This window comes from Saccoglossus kowalevskii, chromosome 18 (assembly GCF_978046115.1).
Source record: "Saccoglossus kowalevskii chromosome 18, keSacKowa6.1, whole genome shotgun sequence".
NCBI lineage: Eukaryota > Metazoa > Hemichordata > Enteropneusta > Harrimaniidae > Saccoglossus > Saccoglossus kowalevskii.
Genome location: NC_140658.1, coordinates 17,071,731 through 17,097,164, shown reverse-complemented (window position 1 = coordinate 17,097,164; position 25,434 = coordinate 17,071,731). Strand labels below are relative to the sequence as shown.

The window sequence follows — 25,434 nt, the reverse complement described above, 5'->3', positions numbered from 1 at the left end:
TGACAATGTTGTTATTCGGCGAATTTATAATTGATATTATTAATAATTGATTACTGATACATATATGACGTATAGTTCTTGTGCAGTCCATTAGACAATGACGGAAAGTAGAGGCAAACACATCCTCGTGCAAAATACATATTATGCCACTTTTTGATTGTTTTATATTTATGTAACAAGCGTATATTAATAACACACCTCGTAATATCAGACCAGCTGACGCGATATTATTAAAATTGGGAAATGTTCAAACATTACAATCGGGCGGTCTTGTGTATTGTGCCAAGAATAAATCGAATAAAAACACTAATGCTATTTTTAATGTTGTTTCTTATTTCATTTTTTAACATCATAATCTTTCTCGGCAAAATTGTTTTGTGAAATATTTTGCACATTTTTTTTTTCTATCTTTTTCTATAAATCGTTTGTTTATTTTGACCATATTTTTGCTGTTTATTTTGTGAAAGATGACAAAAGTAACTTTTGCCCTCAAAGTGTTAATATAAATGTAAAATATGAATGGTAACCAATTTTACCGATTGCCATCTAATTATAATTCGCGTTGTGTCTGATCTTCTTCTTTTTTATAAACTGGCTGCACAGTCACAGTCAGTGACGTAAACAGCCGTCAATTGCCATAGCCGGGATCGCAAGACAAGGGTTAATGTATTCAATTTTATTTTGAGGCGACACGAGAATGCGGGTATTAGACAACACGTTATTAACCATTTATCATCAGTATTAGATTGTTATGATCGCGTACCAGGTTAGTACTGTGATAAACGACACGTATTTCAAATGTGTTTCTGGATGTATATAACCCAATGACGATTCTGGCTTCGTCCTCAATCTGAGATCGGTAGTACGCGTGTATTATACCGCCAACGGTAAGTGGTGATTGGTTACTATAGAAATGTCTATATTAGCACTATTGAGCCGTGTCTATTATTAAGCACCGGGTATATACAAATGGGTGAAAGATCGTCAAGCAGTGTTCATAATATTATGAACAACAGTTCGCTTCAAAAATCACTAAATTAAAGAGCGGTGGTCTCCGATCCGCATTCTGTTCGACATGGGACTCATAGCTATGTATACAACGCGTGTAAAATACATTGTTTATTTACATGAAATTCGAACACGCGTTGCGCGACGACCACTGCCCTTTGAGTAAGTCACTGTACCACCCCGGTCCCGGCCCGGGTCGTGGTTAGTGTTTTGGAAATTTGGCTGCTAATGTTTTTTTTTGTTTTTTTGCAATCAGTGAGCGCATCCGGGCGATGCATTTTATTCAGCCTTTCCCGGTATTTGGCTGTGAAAAAGTAAATAAATGCTACACACTTCCAAACCAAACCATTGATAAATGACCACCCACTTCTAAACAAAATAACGTGAAATGACACCGAGTCGGGCGGCACATACCCGTATTGCACTTCTATGCAAGTAGCCCCCCGGGGTATTACTGTATTCCCGGGGTATATTCATCACTTTATTCATTGTAGCACCTCATTTACTTTCCAAAAACCTCCCATATGACTGAAACACTATCCTTCTACTTCTGTGTTTTTTTTTCTTTTTCTAAATGCACACTGAGACATTCTACCGGACTAAACCATTTTCTCGAATTGGATGGTTTTTTTTTTCATTTTCTGTTATTTTTGTCTATGATTGGATTTAAAAAAAACGAACTACAAATACTCCAATTTTTTTTTGACTTCATTAAAAAATAAATTTGTTTTTGTAGGATGGAACATTTTGAAGTCATCCCCCACCCCCAAACTAAAGCAAATAAATTGTTTATCCGACATCGATCTTTTGACGTCGTCCCTTACGAGTATACTTGCCCGTTCACAAATAACACGCCCTCTAGCGGCGATTCGCTTCAATGTGGCGCCATGGAATAAAATGGAGGCCGTGATTCTCCATCTGAGAGATCCTTGCGTCCAGAACACTTATTCGTAGAAATATAACCCCACGTGGGAGATTGATGGATGCCGTTCTCGGCGTCGACACTGTTTTGACATTATGTTTTTGTGAGACACGTCATAGTCTATGTAAACAAGAGACTACACAACTGAACACGCTTTTTTACCAAACGCTTCAGCGTGGTATTAAGAGTTTGTTTTCAGGGGTGGGTGATACCAAGGTGGGAAATGGATGCACATATGGGGTTAATTCCTTGAATTGCAATATAGAGGGTTCAAGCTGAAATACAATATATAGTGTTTTCATGTTTCGTCTGATATTTCTGTGGTATTCTGCTGCTGTAAGTAATGCACGATTTGTTCCGAAATTCAGTATATTGTGTGTATTCCAGGGTTATTCGTTTTTTGCTGAAAACACCCCTATTTTTTTAGTGGCAGAGTCGAATAGTCTGACTCCCACTGGGAAATCTGCATTGTTGCTTGAATGTGAGTTAATTAAACACCTTTTCCAGACCGGCGAAAGAGTATACAACAGCCAATTTTAACAGCCTGTCACGTGATTTTAGTCTGAATGTCAACATGAAGAGGCTAGTCCATTTTACGCAGGAGTAATTGGGAGTAGAATATGTGAGGGATAGTATCAACAGAGATGTGTATAGTGAAAAGTAATATCTATCCTTCATTTACATCTCTGAGCATTTCTGTTTTATTTAGTATATTGGTTTGAAAATGTTGAACTTGCATGATTTGCAATGTGTTTTTTTAATGGGACTCCCCTATTGATCGAATCCCGGGTTTGAACGAGAACGGCACACCACGTGATTCGTTTGAATACAATGCTGATGGCAAACATGCCGTGTGACTGCAGTACTGCACTGACGGGATGACTTACTGGTACTGCATGCTACAACTTCGCTTGTGATGTTGCTTGTTAGCCATGGATTATATGAATCTTGATTACCAGTCAAATGTTGCTCATTTGACGTTGGTAATCTTTATTTGGAACTGAGTAACTTCCTGGTACTTCGTACTATGATAAAAATCAGTCAACATACATCAAGTTCTCTCAATCGTAGTATTCCATGTGATGTACACCTAATATGCCAAAAATGTTGCTGAACGATTTGAACTGAATAAAAATAGCAGACGAAAATTTGTTTACAAAATAAAAATACTTCGGTTGCCAATGAAAACCGGTAAAAAACAAGCAATATGTTTTCGGCTGTTATCATGGAAGGGACATGAACGTGAAGCTAACGTCTGTTTATAACTAAAACCGGGCACCTTATACGAGGTTCGCAAAATAACATGGCAGTCATTAGAAGTCACTTTATTTTATTGTTAGGACGTATTCAGCCGTTAAATGTATTATTTCCAACCGTTTTGCGATAGTATTTTCTAGATTGGAGGCAGCATTTACATTTTATTCAAAGTTCAAAGCTGCGTTGGGATTCCGTTGACAGTGGTAACAATGTCGGCGCCGGTGATCTCTTACCAGTGCGCAACGTAGCCACAATAAAAGGCATGATCATTTGGGCACTGCTATTACAAGACTTTGGCTGTTGCCATGGTAGCGGTGGGTCAGGATTGTTTTTCCAATTAGTGATGGTACGACCTGCCTGTCAAGTATGAACCGTGACAAAATCAGCCAAGCCAAAAAAAATCACAGAAGAGTTAAAAAGCCATTCCTGCTGAACAGTTACTCTAACTTCGGGGTCAACTTTCTCATTAATGAAAACTGATATCAAAAATTCAAATAGTAACTTTTTGCCCACACTCAAGCCGAGTACAATGAGCTATGTCTGAGGTGTTGTATCACAGGGAGTTGGACAAACTTATGTATTTTAATAAATTATTGAATAATAAAATGTTATATAACTTTTCTTTTACCCCCCTCCCCTTCCTGGTATCTATTTCAAGTATTTTTGTCAGGTTCAAATCGCTCACCAGCATTTTTGGCATGTTAGATGTACATCACATAGAATACTAGGATTGGGAGAACTTAATGTTTGTTGACCACCTGGAATCTGAGTTTTATAAATCTTGAAGGGCTCTCGGAAGATCCACCCGCTGCCTGGACCCGCAGTGAAATCTCCGATTAATATGGAGTCGCAACCATCAACATCGATATACCATGAGGTTTCTGTTGGCGACGTTGCGGCGTTACTCAGTTCCAAATAAAGATTACCAACGCCAAATTAGCAAAATTTAACCGGTAACCAAGACTCAGTCCATCCACGACAAGCAAGCAACATCACAAACGAGGTTGTAATGTGCAGCTCACGAGTCAGCGACGACCGATTTCAACGAAAGTCATTCCGTCAGTGGAGTACTGCAGTTGCACGGCATGTTTGCCAATGCACAGATCTGTGGAGGAACTTTTAACTTCAACATCAACCGTGTATCGTAGTCGCCCAGTTTAAGTTCTGGTTCTGTCGTGGTCCCAACTAAAGGGCGACAGTCGTCGTGTCGCGTCCTGTTCGATATGGGACTCATAGCGACGTATACAACGCGTGTAAAATACATTGTTTATTTACATGAAATTCGAACACGCGCTGCGCTACGACCACCGCGCTTAAACATCCACGAGTTGTTTATTCGGACAATGACTTAAATTAGACGTCTGATTATTTTATTTTCACACGTACAGCGACACGCGTTCTACACTGACAAGCGTTGCTAGGTCGCAGCACTGTCTTGGAGCATATTAATGGGCAATTGGGTTCCCCGATCTAAATTTCTATCCCGGTTTGTTGCACGTTCTTTTTTTAATATGAAATAATCAAATATGGGACATGTGTATAATAACAGAACCCCACACCCTCCCCGTGGCTTCGCTCGTGAAAGTACGGCAGCAGGATACACCGCATCACTCGTGAAAATAACTTCCATACGCAATGAAAGCCACGGGGAGGGTATCTGTCATAATACTTCATTATCACTGAAAACATTTTCCCCCTGAAATAAATTCCAGTGAATATGCCATTTCCCCCCATACTCTATTGAGACACAGCGCAGTGAAAATTGGATTCACATGTAATGCTTGAAAACATGTCAGAAAAAATAAATTAAGTGAAATTCTACGTGACTTCATAATAGTTGGAAATGAACACATTACACCCGACCCTACCACTCTATATACAATGTAAACTACACCCCAAAACATCCTTTCACCCACAGTTACTACCGTGTTTCACCAGTGTATTCTATTTGACGTCAGGAGAAATTGAAATAAACAAATTAATTATAATTTCAGCCTCTAGTTGACCACTGATTAAATAAACTACCTCGTCTTTATGTCAACTTGCAGTTATTCGTTGCCTACACCAGTGACTTCAAAATATATGTTTCAATCCCAGGAATTTCACTCGCTGTTAATTGCATGGGAGTGGCAGTCTTTAATGAATTTCTATTGTCATGTCAATTTCTTGCGATTACTCGAACATTAAGGCTAGCTGTAACCACATACCGCCTAGGTGCTGTAATTAAATCCTGGTGTAAGCACCATATGAACTATGAACAATGCATGTGAAGCCAGCTGTGGGGTATATTCAATCCTATAGATTTCTCATTGTTTGGTAACTATTTGCTGCAAATGCAACAAAAATCAATATAAAAATATTACCCACACAGCATTCTACAGGTTACTTGTATTATTGTAGACTTTGCTTAGGCTGGTTCCGCCCTCATGACGCACCAAGCCACAAGAGATCGGTAACTAGTAATGCTTCCAGCATTCTGACTAGTAATCATGTGTTCACAGTTTGTTCCGTTTCGTTCTATGTATAAAGCGGTGGTTTTTCTTTTACTCTCAAAAGTTGCGTGAAAATAAAACACAAATAGGGAGAAATGCCATCTCAAATATAAAGTCTAAGCAGGCAGACTGAATGGGCATTGTTTTATTGCATTTGGAATGTTTTCAAATTACGTCACTTAGTCACATGCATTTGGACCGGCCCAGTGTTACGATATGACGATTACGAGTTACCTGCGCCCTACTTGCCATTCGCAAGGGACGCCGGGAACAAGCGAAGACTTAGCTGCACGTCGGGCAATTAGGCCACAAAGACTCATTGTCGCTAAATGGCGCTATTTGCAGTAATGATGCAGTGACATGCTGTTACGAATACTGTAAAGGGGTTAATTATTCACTGTGTTGGACATCGTTGATCCATCTTGTAAAATACAAGGCTAGACAATGAATCGAAGTGATCTATGCGAGTACTTTATTAACAGATAACACTGAAGAACACAACGCAAGGAATTGTGGTACAACTCATTAATTATACATGACATCATCTCCTCAGCCAATCAGAAATCACATCTAGTATTATATGACGTGTACAAAGTGAACAAATTAAGTTTATCCTAACACCCTCTCTTAAACTTAAATTGGCTCTAAGTTCAAAACATTCAACTTGGCCTTTGATACTGGTTTAGTAAATACATCAGCTATATTATTACTGGTTTCAACATAAATAAGTTCAACATTATCATTTTGAACTTCAGATCTCAAAAATGATACTTTATGTCTATGTGCTTTGATCGTTTATGACACACTGGGTTTTTAGCTAAAGCAATGGCACTCTGGTTATCAACAAACAAAACCGGCCTTCCGACTGACTGTCCACCCATGTCAGAAAACAACTGTTTCAAGAACTTTATTTCTTGAACAGCACTGGCCAATGCAATATATTCTGCTTCACAGGTGGATAAGGCAACACACTGCTGTTTACAGCTTTTCCATGAAATGAGTGGCCCGCTTTCACTTAACAAAAACCCATAGCCAGAAATTCTTTTTCTGTCATCAGAGCCTGCCCAGTCTGAGTCACAGTATCCAAATAAACTTGGCTCAGAGTCTAAACGACTGTACCTTAGCCCTAAATGCTGTGTTCCCTTTAAGTACCTTAATACATGTTTAGCCATACACAAGTGTTTCTGTAAAGGCTTAGACATAAACTGAGACAACTTGGTAACAATAAATGAAATATCTGGTCTAGTTGCAGTCATCAAATAAATTAAACTGCCAACTATCTCTCGGTAAATTTTATCATTTGATAGTGGAGATGACTGATCATTTATAGCTTTGCAAGCTCCCATATCACATGGAGTGGGTTTTGGCTTACAATCACTCATGTCAAATCTGTCTAGCATGTTTTCCACATATTTTGTTTGTTTCATTGTTATAGTGTCCTCACGGCAATCAAATTCAATACCCAGAAACCATGACAAAACACCTAAATCCTTCATTTTAAACTTATGACTGAGTGATTGTTTGATGTTCATTAAAACAGTCTCACTATTTGCTGCTATTATAATGTCATCAACCCAAACAATCATTACCACTTTACAATCACCAATACATTTTGTATACACACCATAATCGACTAAAGATTGCTCAAAATCCTCACTCATCAAAAATGTATGCAACATCTGATTCCACATTCTCCCGCTTTGTTTCAAGCCATAGATAGACTTGTTGAGCTTAAGCACCAAATTTTCATTATTTTCACCTGTTACAATAAAACCCTCTGGTTGTTGCATATAAATAACACAATCAAGCGGGGCATGTAAATATGCTGTTTTTACATCCATCTGATGTATAATAAAATTCTCATACAATGCTAACTGCATTAACATTCGCACTGACGTCATACGTGCTGTTGGGGCAAAAGTCTCATGGTAATCAATGTCCTGCCTTTGGGAAAAACCTCTAGCAACATATCTGGCTTTATGTTTCTCAACACCATCTGGGCTCACCTTCAAATTAAAAACCCATTTACCACCAACTACATTTTGGCCTTTAGGTAAGGTAACCAAATCAAATGTATCATTTTCCTCAAGAGCTGACATTTCCTCTTTCATAGCCTTTTGCCACTTGCATTTGTCAGGCGATTCAATAGCTTCCTGATAAGTGTTTGGTACATTACAGACTCTATAACAATAGTCAACACAATTATTTTCATTGTCATCAGTGACTGTGACATAGTCCTTAAGATACTCTGGCCTTCTATACAATCGTTTTGATCTAACTCTCACTTCCCCTTCACTTTTCGTGGCATTTTGCTCACATTCAAGCTCACCAGCTTGAGGTTCATTTTTATCATTTATAATATCATTTTTTCTGAGGAGAAAATCGTTATCATGAAGTACATCACTAGTGTTTACATCATGTTCAAACTCGTTTACAAATTTTACACATCTGACCCTTCTGATCTTATTAATTTCCTTGAAATACACCAAATAGGCGGGACTTTCCTTGTCATACCCTACAAATATACCCCTGGTACACCGAGGGTCAAGCTTTGTCTTTACCTGAACATAGGCGTAACACACAGATCCAAACATATTCAAGTTACTCAAGTTGGGTCTTTTCCCTGTTAAACATTGAAATGGAGTCTGATTTGTCCGTGGATTATAACATCTATTACGTGTGTAAGCCGAAGCCATAACTGCATAAGTCCAAAACTGTTTAGGTAGTTTGGACTCAAATAAAATACACCTGCCCATTTCAAACAATGTTCGCCAACTGCGCTCAACAGTGCCATTTTGATGGGGTGAGTATGGAGCTGAAAACTCTTGACTAATTTTATTTTTGATCATTAAGGACCTAAATTTCTCTGAGGTAAATTCAGTACCATTATCACATCTTAACCTCTTAATTACACCATAGGGTGCACTATCAGCCAAAAACCTTTCTGTTGCTGCAACAGTATCGCTCTTACTAACAAGAAAATATACAAAAACAGCACCTGAATAATCATCAGTAAAACAAATAGCATATTTAAAACAATCTCTAGCAATAGGCTCAACTGGCCCCGCTAGGTCACAGTGGACAAACTCCATTGGCTTTGTAGCCCGTTTATCAGCTTCTCTATTGAAGGTTTGAACCATTTTCCCCAAAATACAGGTGTCACAGTTGAAATCTTGTTTATCAGTTATTTTTAACCCATCAACTACACTCTCTAATTTAATAATATCTTTGACATTACAGTGTCCCAAAATTTTGTGCCACTCTTCTAATGTTTTGGAAACAGATGTACAGGAAACTTTGTTTAAAAAATATAATCTACCATCCTTTTCTACATCAAAAATTGTACCATCTCTGGCTTTCATATTGGCACCATTTGGATAAAAATTTACTGATACTCCTTTACTTGTAGCAGCCTGAACAGAAAAAATATCCTGCTTGTAAGATGGTACATATAGAGTATTTTCTAAAATAACATCATGAGCATGACCATTTACATCATATAATACAACACAGGCATTGCCCCTGCCATAAACTACATTATTTGTACGGCTGCCATCAGCCAGCTCTATCACATGGCTTTTCGTGTCAAAATCTCTATCAAAACTCACAAATTTTGCTTTATCATTTACAATGTGTGTAGTTGCCCCACAATCTACCAACAAGCTGTGCTGTTTAGTTACAGAGTTACAAAAATTATCATGACTGAGCGCAAAACAAAATGAGTGTTCATTTTCGTCATTACTGCTTTTGACCGCATCTTTTCGTCTGCACTCTAATGTCACGTGAGTCGTGGATTTGCAGACGTCGCACCACTTCTTAGGCTTTGCCCAGCAATCTGCTATTTTATGCCCCATCTTGCCACATCGGTAACATTTTGTTCCCGTCTGTGAAGGAAACTGGCGTGCCCGCTCTCTGTTTGAAAAAATTTGGCTTTGCGTGACCTTCATCACACCATCTTGCACGGGTACGTTTTCCCGCTGCTGGCCGCATTTATCGGTCTCCTCGTAGCTCTTTAACGCTACTTTAAAATTTGAAAATGTTTGCTGCTTCTCCCTCTGAGTTATGACGGCAACAAATGTTCTGAATTGCGGGGGGAGTCCCTTCAACATCATGGCGATTAAAAGACTGTCACTGATCACCTCACCTGCAGCCTTGAGTGACGTAGCGGCACTTTCGGCTCTGATTATATAGTCGGTCACATCCTCGCTGTCTTTCATCAACAGTGTCGTCAGCTCATTGTATAAAGCGATAACTCGAGGTTTGCTTTGCCCAACGTAATGTTCGCGTAAAACTTTGAGAGCCTTTCGTCCGTCGTTGTGTGCTTCCCTTATAACTAACGATAAACTCTTATCATCGAGGCACTGCACAAGCTCGGCATACGCATCCTTATTTTTACCCGCTTCTGGTTCTTCGGCGCCATCTTGGGCTGGTGCAATCACTTCATCCAATTTTTGTAGGCGCATATGCCCGAGGAATTTCACCTCCCAAAGTTCATACTTCGATTCATCACCGTCAAACAGCAACCGCGTCCTGGGCCCATAACCTGTTGGACATCGTTGATCCATCTTGTAAAATACAAGGCTAGACAATGAATCGAAGTGATCTATGCGAGTACTTTATTAACAGATAACACTGAAGAACACAACGCAAGGAATTGTGGTACAACTCATTAATTATACATGACATCATCTCCTCAGCCAATCAGAAATCACATCTAGTATTATATGACGTGTACAAAGTGAACAAATTAAGTTTATCCTAACACACTGGGTTTTAATTTTGCTCATTTCGCTGACTGAACACATTATCTAAATGATAAAACCGTGAATTTAAAAATATGATATCAACACTGCTGCTTTTTGTTCTTAAAGCGTTCATCCAGGTAATACTAGTATGCCTGAAATGGTAAATCAGCGAAATTAAAACCCAGTGAAAATTAGTCATTTTACAGTATGTGACAAGGGTACCTGAACTGAATTAAAGTTGTGGAGAAGCTAATTATTCAGTTCAAGAGTAAATAAACATATGGTCAATCCACCGGGCCAATCAGAGTAACGATATTAAAACGACCGTTTTTAACTGAATGCGAAATATATTACACATAAATAAACCATAAACCGTTACCAGACAACGTGAACTATTTATTGTAATAATTTCATTTACATATTTCAGCAATATTGCTGTGACGTAAAGGAGGTTAAATTAATGTCGTTTACAGCGACAACAAGCTATTTTAAATGGTGAACGATTACACTAAAATCAAAACAATGTTGTTACTGGAGAAAGGCGTCTGTCTATTTAACCCAATCGCATCACTTCATTACGTTGTCGCTATAGTGTCCGACTTATTGGAATATAGTTAGGCATATAACTAACAGTGATAAAAATATCAGGATATTCGGGGAACATCGGAAGCCCAAGAAATATGTTCTTTTTAACAGAATGTTGGGAATATCATGGACATATAGAGTGACACATTTTTTCTGTTTATTTACAGATTGAACAAGAATCACATTTTTTTTTATCTGGAGCAAACTATTCAATAAACAATGGTCAGGTCACTATCCACACTTGTCCTACTATTAGCAGTGTGCTGCCTATTCAATGTAATCATATTATTATACAGTAACAACCAGTGCAATGGCGGCACTCCGATGGGACACGTGGGACTAGGTGATGCGAATGCAAACCATCAATGGCAGATGCCAGATAAGCTTCAGGTACATGGTTTCCCAACTCTGGTGGATACCAAAAAGCAGCATGTTGATTCTAACCTAGATGACTCGTATGTAAAGGGCTGGTCCGAGTTTCAGATTAACGCTCCAAACGCCTGCAGCAGCAAGAAACATATTCAACTCTTGGTCGTAGTCTCTTCAAATATCAATGACAGTAGGTCTAGGAAAGTCAGCAGAGAAACATGGATGAACGCTTTAAGAACAAAAAGCAGCAGTGTTGTTATCATATTTGCTGTTGGAGGTTCAAACAATGGCGAGGAAGAAGCAGCGATCAAGTCAGAAAATCATCACAATGGGGACATTGTTCATATAAGGCTTGGCAATAAGTATCAAGATTCCTTAAAAATGATCAGCATTATCAAATGGGCGGCAGAGTTCTGTCCAAATGCACGATTTTTGTTGAAAATCAGTGACAATGTGATGATTGTCAATGATAATATCTTAAACTATTTGGAACAGAAAGAAAGTACATGGGTAGCAGAAGGAAATGTTGAGACAATGAAGGAATCTGACCGCGACATAAGGAGAAACAACCACTCACCAGGCAGTGTTGATTCCGACTACCTTCATTCATACTTACAAACGCCTGTGTATTTACTTTCAATGGACGTAGTTGAGAAGTTATATGCAACATCTTTGTCTGAACAACCAATTCAATTAGAACATTTGTTTTTAGAAAACCTCTTGAAGAAGATTGGAATAGTTTCAATAAACCATCCAGGATTCACTCAACGTGAAAGTGCCTTAACATATGACAAGCAGGGCAATACGATCTGCCGGAACAGGAATAAATTTATATGGCCTGTAAAGGATGCATTCCACATGGCTCAATTAGGGAAAGATCTAGAAAGTATGAAATGTGAACAATATTACAAGAAGCATGTAGAAAATGCTCCAGAATCAAAGCATCCAGTGCAGCTTAAAATACTGAATGAATTCTCTTATGATTTTGAAGTAACGCATGCAACATTATGCGAAGACCAAATGGAACCCATTTTCCTCCTACTTTTGACTATCTCTGATGCGGAATCAGAACTGCATCGCCACGCAATCAGAAACACATGGGGAGCTGACTTGAATTTGGATCCTGAAAAGACTATTTTAAGGCTGTTTGTTGTTGGACTATCTGAAGATAACAGAGTAAATGAAAGATTACTTGACGAGAGTGCAGTCTACGGTGACATTATCATCCCTAAAATACAGCAGACGTCTGTGTACAAATCTTTAGTGTTGATGATGTCTTTTAAGTGGGTTATACAGTTCTGTCCAATGGTGGAGTATGTAATGAAGACTGATGATCATGCATTTCTTAATATGCAGAATATTATGTGGTATTTATACACAGCTCCTTCTTCTAGATTAGTAGTTGGTGATATACTTGGTAACAAGCGACCAATACGCGAACCCACAAGTCAATGGTACGTTAGCGAAACACTGTACTCATCTACATCATATCCTTATTACCCAAGTGGTTTAGCTTTCATTATGTCAGGTGACATGGTTAATCGGACATACAATTCTGCAAAACACACACAGCTATTTGTCTTTGAAGATGTTTATATTGGATTGATATTGCATAAGATAAGTTTTGTGCCCACATCACATCCAGGATTTGATACCGTGGGTAGTCAGCACTCTACCTGTGATTTGGTACATCTTATGGTTACTAGGTGTAGTCGAGTTGATGTACCCTTTTTTATGTATAAATACTTGAGGGACCTGGGGTGGTCTGAGTTTGAAAACTGCACATTGGATAACACGAAATTCTCTCATATAAAGTATGTCTCGCATTTCAATGAAAACCAAGAAGTCGGAGATGTGTTTCACCCACATAGTTACAATTTTCTTATCAATCATCCAAACATATGTACTGGTCAAAACGCGAAACCTTTTCTTCTAATCGGTGTACTAACATCACCCCAGAATTTTTCAACCCGCACAGCAATTCGCGACACGTGGGGTAAATTCTATGATAAACAAAATAACAATCCATGGCGAACTGTTGTACTATTCCTGTTAGGACTTCCAATAAATAACATTGATCTACAGTTAGCCATTCACGAGGAAAACAACCGTTATAATGATATCCTGCAACAGGGGTTCTTTGAGAGTTATGACCACTTGGTGTTGAAAAGCCTCATGCTAGTACGTTATGTTGCTGAACACTGTCCACAAGCTGTGTATGTACTGAAGATAGATGATGATGTGTTCCTGCATACTGACAACATGGTGACGTTCCTTGCTGGTGCACCCAAACATAATTTCTATTCTGGTGACCCTTTAGTAGGCACACCGCCTATCAGAAATGTATACAGCAAATGGTACACTCCAAACAACATCTGGCCATTGGATACCTATCCTCCTTATTGCACTGGTCCGTCATACGTGATGTCTGGTGATTTAGTTAAAAAGGTTTACAATGCTTCCATGAACACCAGACCTTTTCGATGGGAAGATCTTTATATCGGAAATCTCATATCTAATATGGGCGTGGCGCCCTACCCTCACATACATTTTGATATGAGTGGGATATATCGAGATCGTTGCTCTTTACACAAGTCTCTTGTATCCCACCACAAGTTATCTAAGGACTTCTACAAATATGCTGTACAACTCTCTATGAGCAAGCATAATATTTCCGAATCATGTGGCAGTCAGCCTGATACTTATCTGAACAACGTACCTGGTTTCACTTTACAAGGAAGGCGGTGGAATGCGGCAGTCCAACAAAGCTGTAATTCTGCCTATCTTCTCATTGTTGTCTATTCGCACCCGTTCAACACACATGAGAGAAAACTGCAAAGACTCTCTTGGGCTTCATCAGGCATCGTCCTTGATGTCAAAGTGGTTGTACTATTTTTAGTACAGAATCATGAAGATGGGATTATACAGAAATATTTAGAAAACGAGAAAACTATGTTTGGGGATATGATTCTGTTTGATTCCACAGAAACAGCATACGTGAATAAAACAGGACTTCTACAAAGCCTGATTTGGACGAATTTGAATTGTCAGGAGTTCACGTATGTCATGTATGTTGATGATACTGTCTTCGTGAATATAGCAAATATTTTAACATTTGTGAAACAACAAGACTCTCCAGACTTAGCGGCTGGTGAATTGAAGTCAGTCATGAGAGAAAACAGTGACTCTCCAATACAACACATTCCTTTATATCTGGACAGAAGAGGAATGATTATGTCAAAATCTATATCAAATATTCTGTATACCATGTCAGGTGTTATCGGGCCATTATCACTTGACGACGATGTGTATCTTGGTCTTCTCGCAAGAAAAGCATCAGTATCATTTTTAAATAACAGTGGATTCATCTTTGATGAAGTACAATCACGGACGCGAAAACTCGTGATTGTAAGTTGTTATGCCACGAGCGTTATGGTGACTGACATGGTGCCGTGGAGTGACATTATAGTGAATAAAATGAATGGTAGGTTTGATAAATTAAAATGTAACAGTAAAGAAGGCGAGGGCCTTAGAAGTCTAATAGAATACACTGATGATTGAATCGAAAGTTATGTGCCTTTCTTATTTCTTATTAAATTTATTAATTTTATTAATTCTACTGACATCCAAGTGACAGTCGCCATTTTCACCATAAAAGGAAATTACTACTAGATTGTCGAATAAAGACTGTGAGTTGAAATTGAAAATTTTAACAATTTTGTTTAACAGCATGACTAGAAAGTAATACACATAACGTGTTATTACGCCGTTTCAAGTATCCAAAAAATTGACTATTTTATGATAGATTATGTGTGGAGTTTCTAGGGATATATTTCAACAGTGCATATTTTACCATATTGAGTAAAATTCTATGTTAGTCGCAAGCATCTATTAAACATTTATATTTCATTTTAATATATGTTTTATATTATATTTATGGTTGTTATGTATATTGTTTGGTTGGAATTCAACCACAATGTTATAAGATAAACTCATAAAAAGAAGTCATACTTACATACATATGTGTCTCAATAGTAAACTAAATAAACTCGATGTTTCAATGTTACAAAATAAGTTTGATCATTGCTGCTTTCTTCCAAAAATACAAACATATATCACACAAAATAATTATTTTAAATTAAAGTAACTTTCTTTTTCATGCTACTGCTGAAATAGTTCTTCCACCTTTTCTTTCATCATAGTATTTGTGCACATTTTCGTAATTTTGAACTGAGCAGACACAATTAGACATTGCTTCTAGTTTTGTCAACATTTTCTGAGAATAAAAGCAGGACTATAAATGGAACTATTTTGTAAATGGTGCCTTTGGCCCTTAGCTGGTTACCTCATATTGTTCATCTGATACCCAAAACCATTAAATTTAAATAACTTCTAAAGTCATGGCTACTCTTTTGGAGGATAATTTTACTCTCCAAACCAACATGGGAATGTTTCAATGTTTCCAATTTTGGCCCAAACATCACCCACGTTAATAGACAACATTTGTATATACTATCACCATGGCAACCAAAATACCATTTTCAGACTGATCGTTAAATGTGTTGTATATACATATCATTTGTCTACAGATTAGTTTTTCTGGTCTTATACTTTCGTTTTTACATATTATGCATGTGTATTTCGATCGGGTTTGGTGTTGTTTGCATACCATCTTTCAATGTCGATAGGGAAGTAACAATGAACTCGACCTGTCTTTTGTGAGATCAGTTGTATCACACCCAATTAAATCGACTCACAGAAAATGAGAATAATTCATTTTGCATTATGAATTGTAAAAAGAAATATATTTTAAAATAACATTTCAACCATTGAAATCGCTATATTTCAAATATAGTATTACTGAGGGTAATACCGATGGCTCTTATCGACGTTAGCACCAATTAGCCAGTCATCTCATTTGCAATGTATTCGGGTATATTTTGAAAGCACATATCACGTTGAATCCGACTCATTAATACAAATTACAACACATTACATTTAGGATGAATGGCATCCATATTACTCATAATCACAATGCATGTATATTAAAGATGCAATATGGATAATAACAAAATGTAATGTTTGCAGATCACATGACAGTATTTTTGATGAAAATTCAAAATCACTAATACCACAATACGCATGTGCAGTGACTATTATTGTACGTACCAAAACATCCAGTACGCATGCGTATTAGAGAATTTGATTTTTAGTCGAACGAATACTCGGATATGAGCTACGAGAACACCGTTTTCAGTCCATGATATATCATAGTCCAATGTATGTATTGATATGCAATAATAATAATAATAATAATAATTGCATATGATTAAAGTATTGTTAATTATTTCCTTAATGACACAGTAAGTACTATGTCGTTGGGAGGGGTGGTAAAGCCGAGAAGACCAAGTTTAGGCGGAATCTGCAAGGAAACAAATTAGAAATTCAAAACAAAATGCGAAACAATAATATATAAATAACGTAATATAAGACTAATAATATACTTAATGGCGAAAACAAAAATCTTGTTCATTGAATGTGAAAACGTCGAGCGAATATTTTTTTGCCCAAAAATTTTAACGTTCAAATGTTTCTGCTTATCTTCAATGTACAAGACATAAACTTCGGTGAAAATATGCAAATAATGAAGCAGATTTCAATCGGCAGTAAACAATGACTACGAATGCGGGAGAAAAGACACGCGTCAATTCTCGGCCGAGGTCTCACAGCTTGCGTGAATCTTGCATGCCACCATATATTTGTATGTACACAACATATAAGACGAAACAGAATTGAGTCGCACCTCAGTTTCAGCACACGGTTCAAAACTGTATTTTTGCAGAATGCGAACCAATCCAATCTTAGCCTCCATCATTGCAAATCTCATACCAATACACATTCGTGGGCCCGCTCCAAAGGGAAGCCATGCACAAGAATGACGTTTGGCTTTTTCTTCTTTAGTGAACCTTAGAATTGAAATGAAATTTCTATTATCTCACTTCATAATGCAAGATTCCTACGAGTCGTGCTGGCTTGCTACAAATTCTCGGTGGCGATAGTGTTCAGATATGTGTTCCTACGTCGATAATAATATGACTCAAATATATATTTGAAATTTGAAATTACGAACGACAGTCATTGAGAAATACGTTACTTTTATTTTGACATCATTGAAACGCTTTGTCATTAGAATTTCACTGTGGTGTAACGTACCACGCCACATTTCCATTACATGTTAAATGTGCCCCTTCTCCGAATTACTCTCTCTGAGCAATGTCATATATCCCTGGTATGTAAATAGAACATAAAGTACACCACGTACCTTTCAGGAATGAATTTCTCAGGTTCAGGGTAAAGTTCAGGGTCATGGTGAATTGCATAAATCGGCATACATATATACATGCCTTTGGGTATATGTAGACCATTAATTATAATATCTTCTGTACACTCACGATCGTACCTAAAATCAACAAATGAACGTCCCCAATATAGAGAACACACTTCTAAATGATCAGTAACCCATATCATTGAGTAGTGGGAATTATGATTTCTATCATAGGGTAAAAAAAATATAAACCGATTAAGAGTTAATATTTCCAAGTAACATATCAAATCTATGTTTAATGTAAGGAGATATGCTACTAAAAGGAATATTTGACATTTTATTTCACAGTGATGAACATATTTGAATACAAAATGAAGCCATCTTAAAATTTGGGGAAATTGACGTACAATGTTGAGTAGAATGTGCATGGTTAACCATAGGTCATTTTGCGAGGAAAATATAAAAATATAGTTTGTATGTAAGCACGTGACGAATGACAAGAAGTGTTATAAAATTTACATAATATTCGTGGATTCACAATAGCAAAATGTATTTTAATTGCCGTTTTGTGCATTACGTGTAGTTTTTGGCGCATTACGTATAATTTCTATTTAAAAAAAATGATTTTAAATGAACCAACATGTCATACATGCATGACTAATTTGACTAATTCTGAAATAATTTATTACACAGAAATGTCACTTTCGATCTCGAGTATATGAGTCTGTATGTGCAGCATCGTGGTCAATTTCCTTGTATATGTAAATGAAATATAATTCTACCTTATAACAGGAGGGTACTTCCGGAGTGTTTCTTTGAATACCATATCTAAATAAGGCATCTTGGATATAGCCTCGTAGTTTGGCTGATCGTAATCAGCCATAACTCTGTCGATTTCTCCTTGTAACTTCTCTTGAACATCTGGATTGGTGGCTAGATTGTAGGATGCAAAACTCATTGTCGTGCTGACAGTTTCATATCCAGCAAAAAAGAAAGTCATTGCCTGGAAGAAAAGAATCTCTATTAAATTTAATAATTCATAAATATCATAATTTTCTTTTTATTTAAATGATGTTTTTATTGGTTGCGTGTTGTTCCTATCTGATGTGCGGTATTTGTTATTTTACTTACGAAGATTTGATCCCCACGTTCGTTTTTTTTTTATAAACGAAACGTTCATTAATATATGATTTTGAAACACTATTATCTAATACCAAATAAATAATACTACAGTAACACTTTGTTGACCATGTCAGGTAAAGTTGCATTGTGAATGAGTAATGGAAAATTAACTTTTGAATATGAATATTAAAGAGCCTTCTAAATTGAGTCAGATTATACAATGAGTTAGGCGTCTTTGTTTGTATACAAAGGTTATTTACATTGTAGGTATGTTTTCCGGGAATAAGACCCTTCTGGACCCTCAAAATAAATAGGTGTAAAAGTCAGAGCAGGATATCTACTACTACTACATATATTTTCTTTTTAGATAAAACACTATTATTTCCACATTTGATGTTTCAATTGAGTGGTTCATGTCATACCTGTCCTAACATTTCATCTTCAGACAAGCCTTTATGAGAAACGCCAGTCAGCAACGTACTACCTTTTACAAACTGTACTTTGAGCACATCGTCTTCTTCGTCTGGTTCTTCTTCCTTGTTTTCAATGTATTGTTCATACTCGTGATGAGCATTCAACATCAGCTGTAAGAAGTCTACTTTCTGGTATGAAATGAGATGATATATAATCAACATTGGTCAATAAATCTGGAATAAAAACGTTCCAATTTTGTCTGCGTATAAGCACCGACATAGGTCACATGACACGTATACACATTCTCATGTTTGACATAGGTCACATGACACGTATACACATTCTCATGTTTGACATAGGTCACATGACATGTGTTCAATGTCAATTAAACATAAAAGTCTTGCCTCAAGATTAACTATTTTTCGTAAAGATAATTACACAGAAAAAAACTAAATTCCTTGGGAATATTTTCGATGAGTAATGAATTACATGTAGTGACAAACAATACAGTCCATCGACCCAATACTGATTATTTGTGTTGCTATTACGTCATTACTTGAAATATACGTATTAAACCTTAACACACCCGAGTGGAGTCAGGATCCTTGTCTCTAGTTTCAATAGTTTCCTCCAAGACTTTCACGAAATAATCCATCAACTTTCTCGGAAAACACGAGATTTTGAAGAGCTTCAAAAATGGCACAAATATCGGAAGAAACACTGCAACAGATTATTAAACGATATATTATGTTAAACACCAAGTAACCCATATGCGTTTCATCAACATTCAAAAATGACATTGTTGTAGCACACATACGTCATTAGCGTCCAATGTGGGTAAATAATAAGGAATAATCACGTTCTGAGCGAATATTTTATATTTTCTCCACACACCTTGATAATTTGAGATGAGCTTCTTTTTATTTTAATTTATTTATAAAAAGCCATTCTCGTAGAGATTATGAAACTCTGAAACATCGGAAATATCAAATAATCGAATATCAAATAATCCCACTTACATAAAATCATGAAAACCGGCTTGAAGACTGTATGTGCTTTAAATAACCTTTTCACTGTTGTCACAAATGGATGATCAGGTTCGGTTTGAGAACTGAGGTCCATACCAAATCCTGCACCGGCAATACTGTCTAGCACGTAATACCCATACAGACTGTCAACATGAGAATATAGTTGCTCTATAATTCCAAAACAGCCCAAATGTGGGAAGGTTTGTTTTATTAAAGTCAAAACCACCGAAATTTTGCCATTGGGATAGCTCTGGGTGTTGTACAAAATTCTGTCGATAACCTGCTGAATTCGTCTAAAGTCCCGACAGGTACACACACAGCAATGAGATTGTACATAAAATTCTGCAGGTACTCGGCAATATTTTGAAACAAAGTAGATAATCGGTTGTTCTGATCTTGCAACATCCAGAGAAATCCGATCAATGACTAAACTTTGGTGGTTTTCACAGAAATGAATGCAAATTGTAAAAACACCTGTGTATGTATTTAACCTATGGAATCGGCTATCACGGTACGGTTCGAAAATTGCACTACCTTATTCACTTATACCTAAGCGTGCAGATCGGCGAGTACAAACTGAGACGTTACCACGCTTAAATTATGTATTTTTTTTAGCTGATTGGAAGGTATCGAAGAATAACCGACGGTAATTATGCAAGTCGCACCCACCTCATTCTTGTGATTTCCATTAGAAGGGTGCATTGGGAAAATCAATGTTTATCAACACAAATGTCGCACATGCGCAGCGCGACGACCACCGCCCTTTAAGGGGATTGCACTTACTTTTTTATACATTTGAATGACGTCTTGCTTTGACAATGTTTGTCGAGGTTTTTAACCATATAGTTACTTGCTGAACTTATTAATGGAGCCAACTGAAATATTAACAACATATTCAGATTTGTACAGCATATATATATATCATATATCAAAACAGCGACCGTGTATGTTGTCTTCGTCTACATGACATATAAACAAGGATTGTCACAATATAATCATGCAACGTACGAATATGCGGAATTCAACAGGACTTTGAGGGACTATAAATAAACAGCATGATTTCCCGCGAGAACAGCCCAACCTCTCGCAATAACTAGAATAACTTTGTAAGTTAAATTCATACTAAAATATAGATCCTTGTTCAGTACACACAACAACAACAACAATATAATGTCTACACTCAGTATCAAATATGGTGAATACACTTACCTGTTTCATCTTTGAGGCACTAAATGCAGGGGTCAAGGTGTTACGTACGTTTTTCCAGTGTTCGTCAACGAGATTCGGAAGTGCTGAGCTCCAGAGTGTCCCTTGCAGATTAAATCTCTAGTACAAAAAATGCGCATATCAAGGTAAGTGGGAAGAAAGTATTTCTCGGGTATTTTTCTGCGCTTAAAGCGCGGTAGTCGTCGCGCTGCGCATGTGCAAGATATATGGGTCTCATATAAACAAACATGGCGATTTTGACTGAGGCGTTTCCAAGCTTTAATTAAATAATTGTCATGTTATTCGAAGGTTTTTAGGAGTCACCGGCGGTAATCAGTGCATATCGCGCCCAGGTTAAACCTCATACTTGTGATTCCATTTGAAGAGCGCATTGAATTGTGGGAAAATCAACGTTTATCAACACAAATGTCACACATGCGCAGCGCGACGACTACCGCGCTTTAATAATGACTGTGCTATACACATTTGATGATGGTCAGTTTAGCTGAAGTGAGGGAATTTCAACGCCACATTCTCTTCTGAGAGATCGTCATTTCGACATTGAGCTGTAAAGAAATTCAAAATCGAAACATTCGATTTTTCCGGCAGATGTTCCAACCGCACTTTTTACGCAACACGCGAGATACCCGCAGTGAATTGAAAGTCATCTGTTTAACGTTACGGTTTTCTCAGTTGGTGGATAGAATTTGGTTCATTTCGAATCACGAGTACGTGGCTTTGTAAGTTTTTTTGTGATGTACGGATCCGGCTTGTGCATTATTACTATCCAGTCACTGCGTTGTTTGGTTGCGTGGATGGCAGCGCGTTTGGCTGCCATGGCAACGCGTATTTCAGGTATTTGAGAGTTGGAATCCCATGTTTCATGTGTGCTCGTTTGCATGCACAACTCTTAGTGGATAATATATGCGTGATAGTATACATGTATGCCTGCTACTGGCAAACTCTGAGGGTGATCAAAATGGCGGATATGATGACGTACCCGAACAAAAATCATGCATACGAGAAACGTGGCGTGGTCTTGTCATTAGTTTTGTCAATATTTAATATCGACTCGTAGAATCATTTATTGTTAATCATTTTACTAAGACATTATTGCTTACCCTCCTGTTAACAAATGATGAGAACTGTTTGACCATTATCTGTTTACACATCTCTACATCAGCAACTAACAACATTGGCATCCTACCTTCGTAATAGCTAAAAACAAACCAACAGTTCAGACTTAGTAACGTTGAGACATGTACAGTGACGTCGCTAATGTGTCCGCTAATGACACCAGTCACTTCGCGTCAGTAAATATTGACAGATATAGTGTGACTCACCCGTATACTTTACCATATTTCTTGATCCATTCCAAGTCTTTATATTGCATACCCTAATAACAATAACGTATTCAGCATTATACAGAATGCATTGAAACAATTTCAGTATGTGGCTTTTGTGATGGTGGTGGTGGGGGGGGGGGGATTTGCTCAATATGTTCGGCTTTTAGAGCGAGCAGGGATGTATTGGGCCAAATGGGTGAACGATGTAAACGAAGAGAAATGCTGACGTAATTATTCGTTTTCCATTGGGTAGGTAAGCATAGGTCTAAATATGTGCCACATATACAATTAAGGAATATCCGAGATTGTTTATTCATACTGCACTTTGATAGGTATAGAAAAAAAAATCGACTAGTATTCAGTGAGTTTGCAAATTAACTACCACATTGTTCATCCTTCCCATGTACTAAGTACGTTGATGAAACTTACTGTTCCCATCTGCGTCAAGTTTCCGAAGAAAGGAACTGGTTTGGGTCCTGCAATCCCCAGCTTTGTGAACGTAGAGAATGGCCATACTGCATAACTACGGGTATAGACGTATATATTCAGCATTAAGACACACGTGTGACATGTTCTATAGAACAACATACTCGTCAAAGCAACGCAATGTACAGTAACCAATGCATGTCTGATGTAGCTGTATACATGACTTTTAAATGGCGGCGATAAAACTGTGTTGCCTGGATAGGGATTAAAATGTATTAATATATTTACTTACATGTACACCAGAAACAATAAAAGTCCGATGAGAAATAAAGTTGTCCCAGCTACCCCGTTAACGTCCATGTTCACAGAGCGCGTAAATTAAACTATCTTTATCAACTTAACGTCCCGTTTCAGCGAAACATAAATTACATGCACATAATGTAATAGCCTCGGTACAAAGGTTAATACAATCCACGGGGTCAAATCGAGTTGAACGATACGTCACCATCATCAAAGACGTCGTAATGCGCATGCGTTGTTGGGAGACATGTATACAAACATTTTCGCTTGTCAAGCCCGATCTATGCAATACAGGCCCTCAATTCATAGTGTGGTGTATACAATCCATGGCATTTCATCTTCTTGTTTGAACCCTCTGAAACATGCTGTGTGTTCGCGCCTTTCAGGCTACACAGAATATTGGGGAGTTTCTCGTTTAAATTGCACAGAATTAATGGTGAAATTAATAGTGAAAAGTTCATTCAAAAATTATTTGACCATCATTGATATTAGCAGAATTACACTTTTGAAAATAAACTAAAGCAAACATTTATGAAAAAAATATGGTCCCCATTTTATGTAAAAAAGTACATAATATAATACGTACAGATATCAAATTTAAATTTGAAATGTTTTTGGAACCATATTTGGAATATGTACATAATGTCAAACACAGTTAAGTTCAGAATTTCTGCACATAAACTACCAATAAAGAAATTTAGAAAAGGAAAAGTTATGCATGCTTTGTGATTATCTAGCTATTGGTAATGAGATGCATTCTTAGATTGAAAGAACCAAGAGATGGAAACTGCTAGGTGCCAATTTTTGGGGATGATAATCTCAATGTATAATAAATAATTTTCAAGCAAGTATGCCAATTGTTGAACATTTTCTTGTTTTATTTATTATTGTCGCTTGTGACATTTTTTTTTCTTTTGTTCGTTTTTTGCAAAAAATAAATAAATACAATGTTCTATATTTAGATGTTGTATCATGGCGCGAGATTCAACATACAGCGTAGTGTATTTCATTAAGTACTAACATGGGACTATATGTTGTACTTTACATTGTGTGGTTGATTCAGCCTCACTTTTGTGAAAGTAAAGTAATGTGGTGATACTATTTACTGTTACACAAACACAACGAAAAGATCAAAAAAGAAACGAAAGTTGTAGGGGGGGTTATAAAGTGAGTGGTTAACACACACGGCATTACTGAAAATCTAGCAGGTGTAATTTGAGTAATCTTAAGGATTATTGGAAAAACTTTTCCTTAAAAATCATTTTTACCCATTTTGTCTACCAATACCAATACGTCTTAGTTCTGATATACTTATCCAGTGTTTTAAACACGCGGTTGTCCGTACGCCCTTTGTTGGAAAATGGGCTTCATATGTTAATATAAATCAATAATAATCCAGTTTTTAATTTGCTATTTGTTAGCAATGATTTTGAGAAGAGCGTTGAAGTTCAGCTTTTCCGGCTGATGTTGTATTCTCAGGACTAAATGCTCGTTAATTCCAATGACTACGCACAACTTCATAGATTTTAATCATTGTCTGTCCACGGGTGGTGCTACAGGCCGTAATCCGCTTTACTTCAAACCGTTTAGTCCACTACAAACCACCAATGTTGTACCTTGATACATTATTGAGGTCACAGACATAGATCCGACATGTAAAGTCCAACATGCCAATCATATTGTAATGATTCATTCTGTCCATTATATTAAACCAATCGTAATCACAATTGGTGACGTAATTCTATAGCATGATGAAGTCATTTTAGTGTTATTCTAATCAATGTGAAGCTCGGTAGTAACTCTAGAATGGCACCCTCTGAGTTTTCAAATCAAGATTCGGAGACGCTGGGTTTACATGGGGTCATATAGTGTGATGAATGGCCCACAAT

At 37.2% G+C, this 25,434-nt stretch overlaps 2 protein-coding genes across 2 annotated transcripts; one reads left to right on the top strand and one right to left on the bottom strand.

Annotated features, from left to right (window-relative positions):
* Window positions 1-762: 762 nt before the first annotated feature.
* LOC144345988 (uncharacterized) lies at window positions 763-15,452 on the top strand. Its single transcript, XM_078007051.2, has 2 exons — window positions 763-887; window positions 11,177-15,452. Exon 2 carries the CDS (start codon window positions 11,229-11,231, stop codon window positions 14,937-14,939), a length of 3,711 nt encoding a protein of 1,236 aa, XP_077863177.1. The 5' UTR covers window positions 763-887; window positions 11,177-11,228; the 3' UTR covers window positions 14,940-15,452.
* A 746-nt stretch (window positions 15,453-16,198) lies between these two features.
* Window positions 16,199-23,605, bottom strand: LOC100367297 (cytochrome P450 3A29-like). Its single transcript, XM_002730563.4, has 13 exons — window positions 23,538-23,605; window positions 23,249-23,342; window positions 22,817-22,869; window positions 22,595-22,691; window positions 21,477-21,593; window positions 21,051-21,142; window positions 20,259-20,410; window positions 19,826-19,959; window positions 19,248-19,427; window positions 18,486-18,706; window positions 17,701-17,838; window positions 17,182-17,344; window positions 16,199-16,800 (listed from the first exon to the last, which is right to left on the bottom strand). The coding sequence occupies exons 1-13, from the start codon at window positions 23,603-23,605 to the stop codon at window positions 16,723-16,725; spliced, it is 1,587 nt and encodes a 528-aa protein (XP_002730609.1). The 3' UTR covers window positions 16,199-16,722.
* Window positions 23,606-25,434: the final 1,829 nt, after the last annotated feature.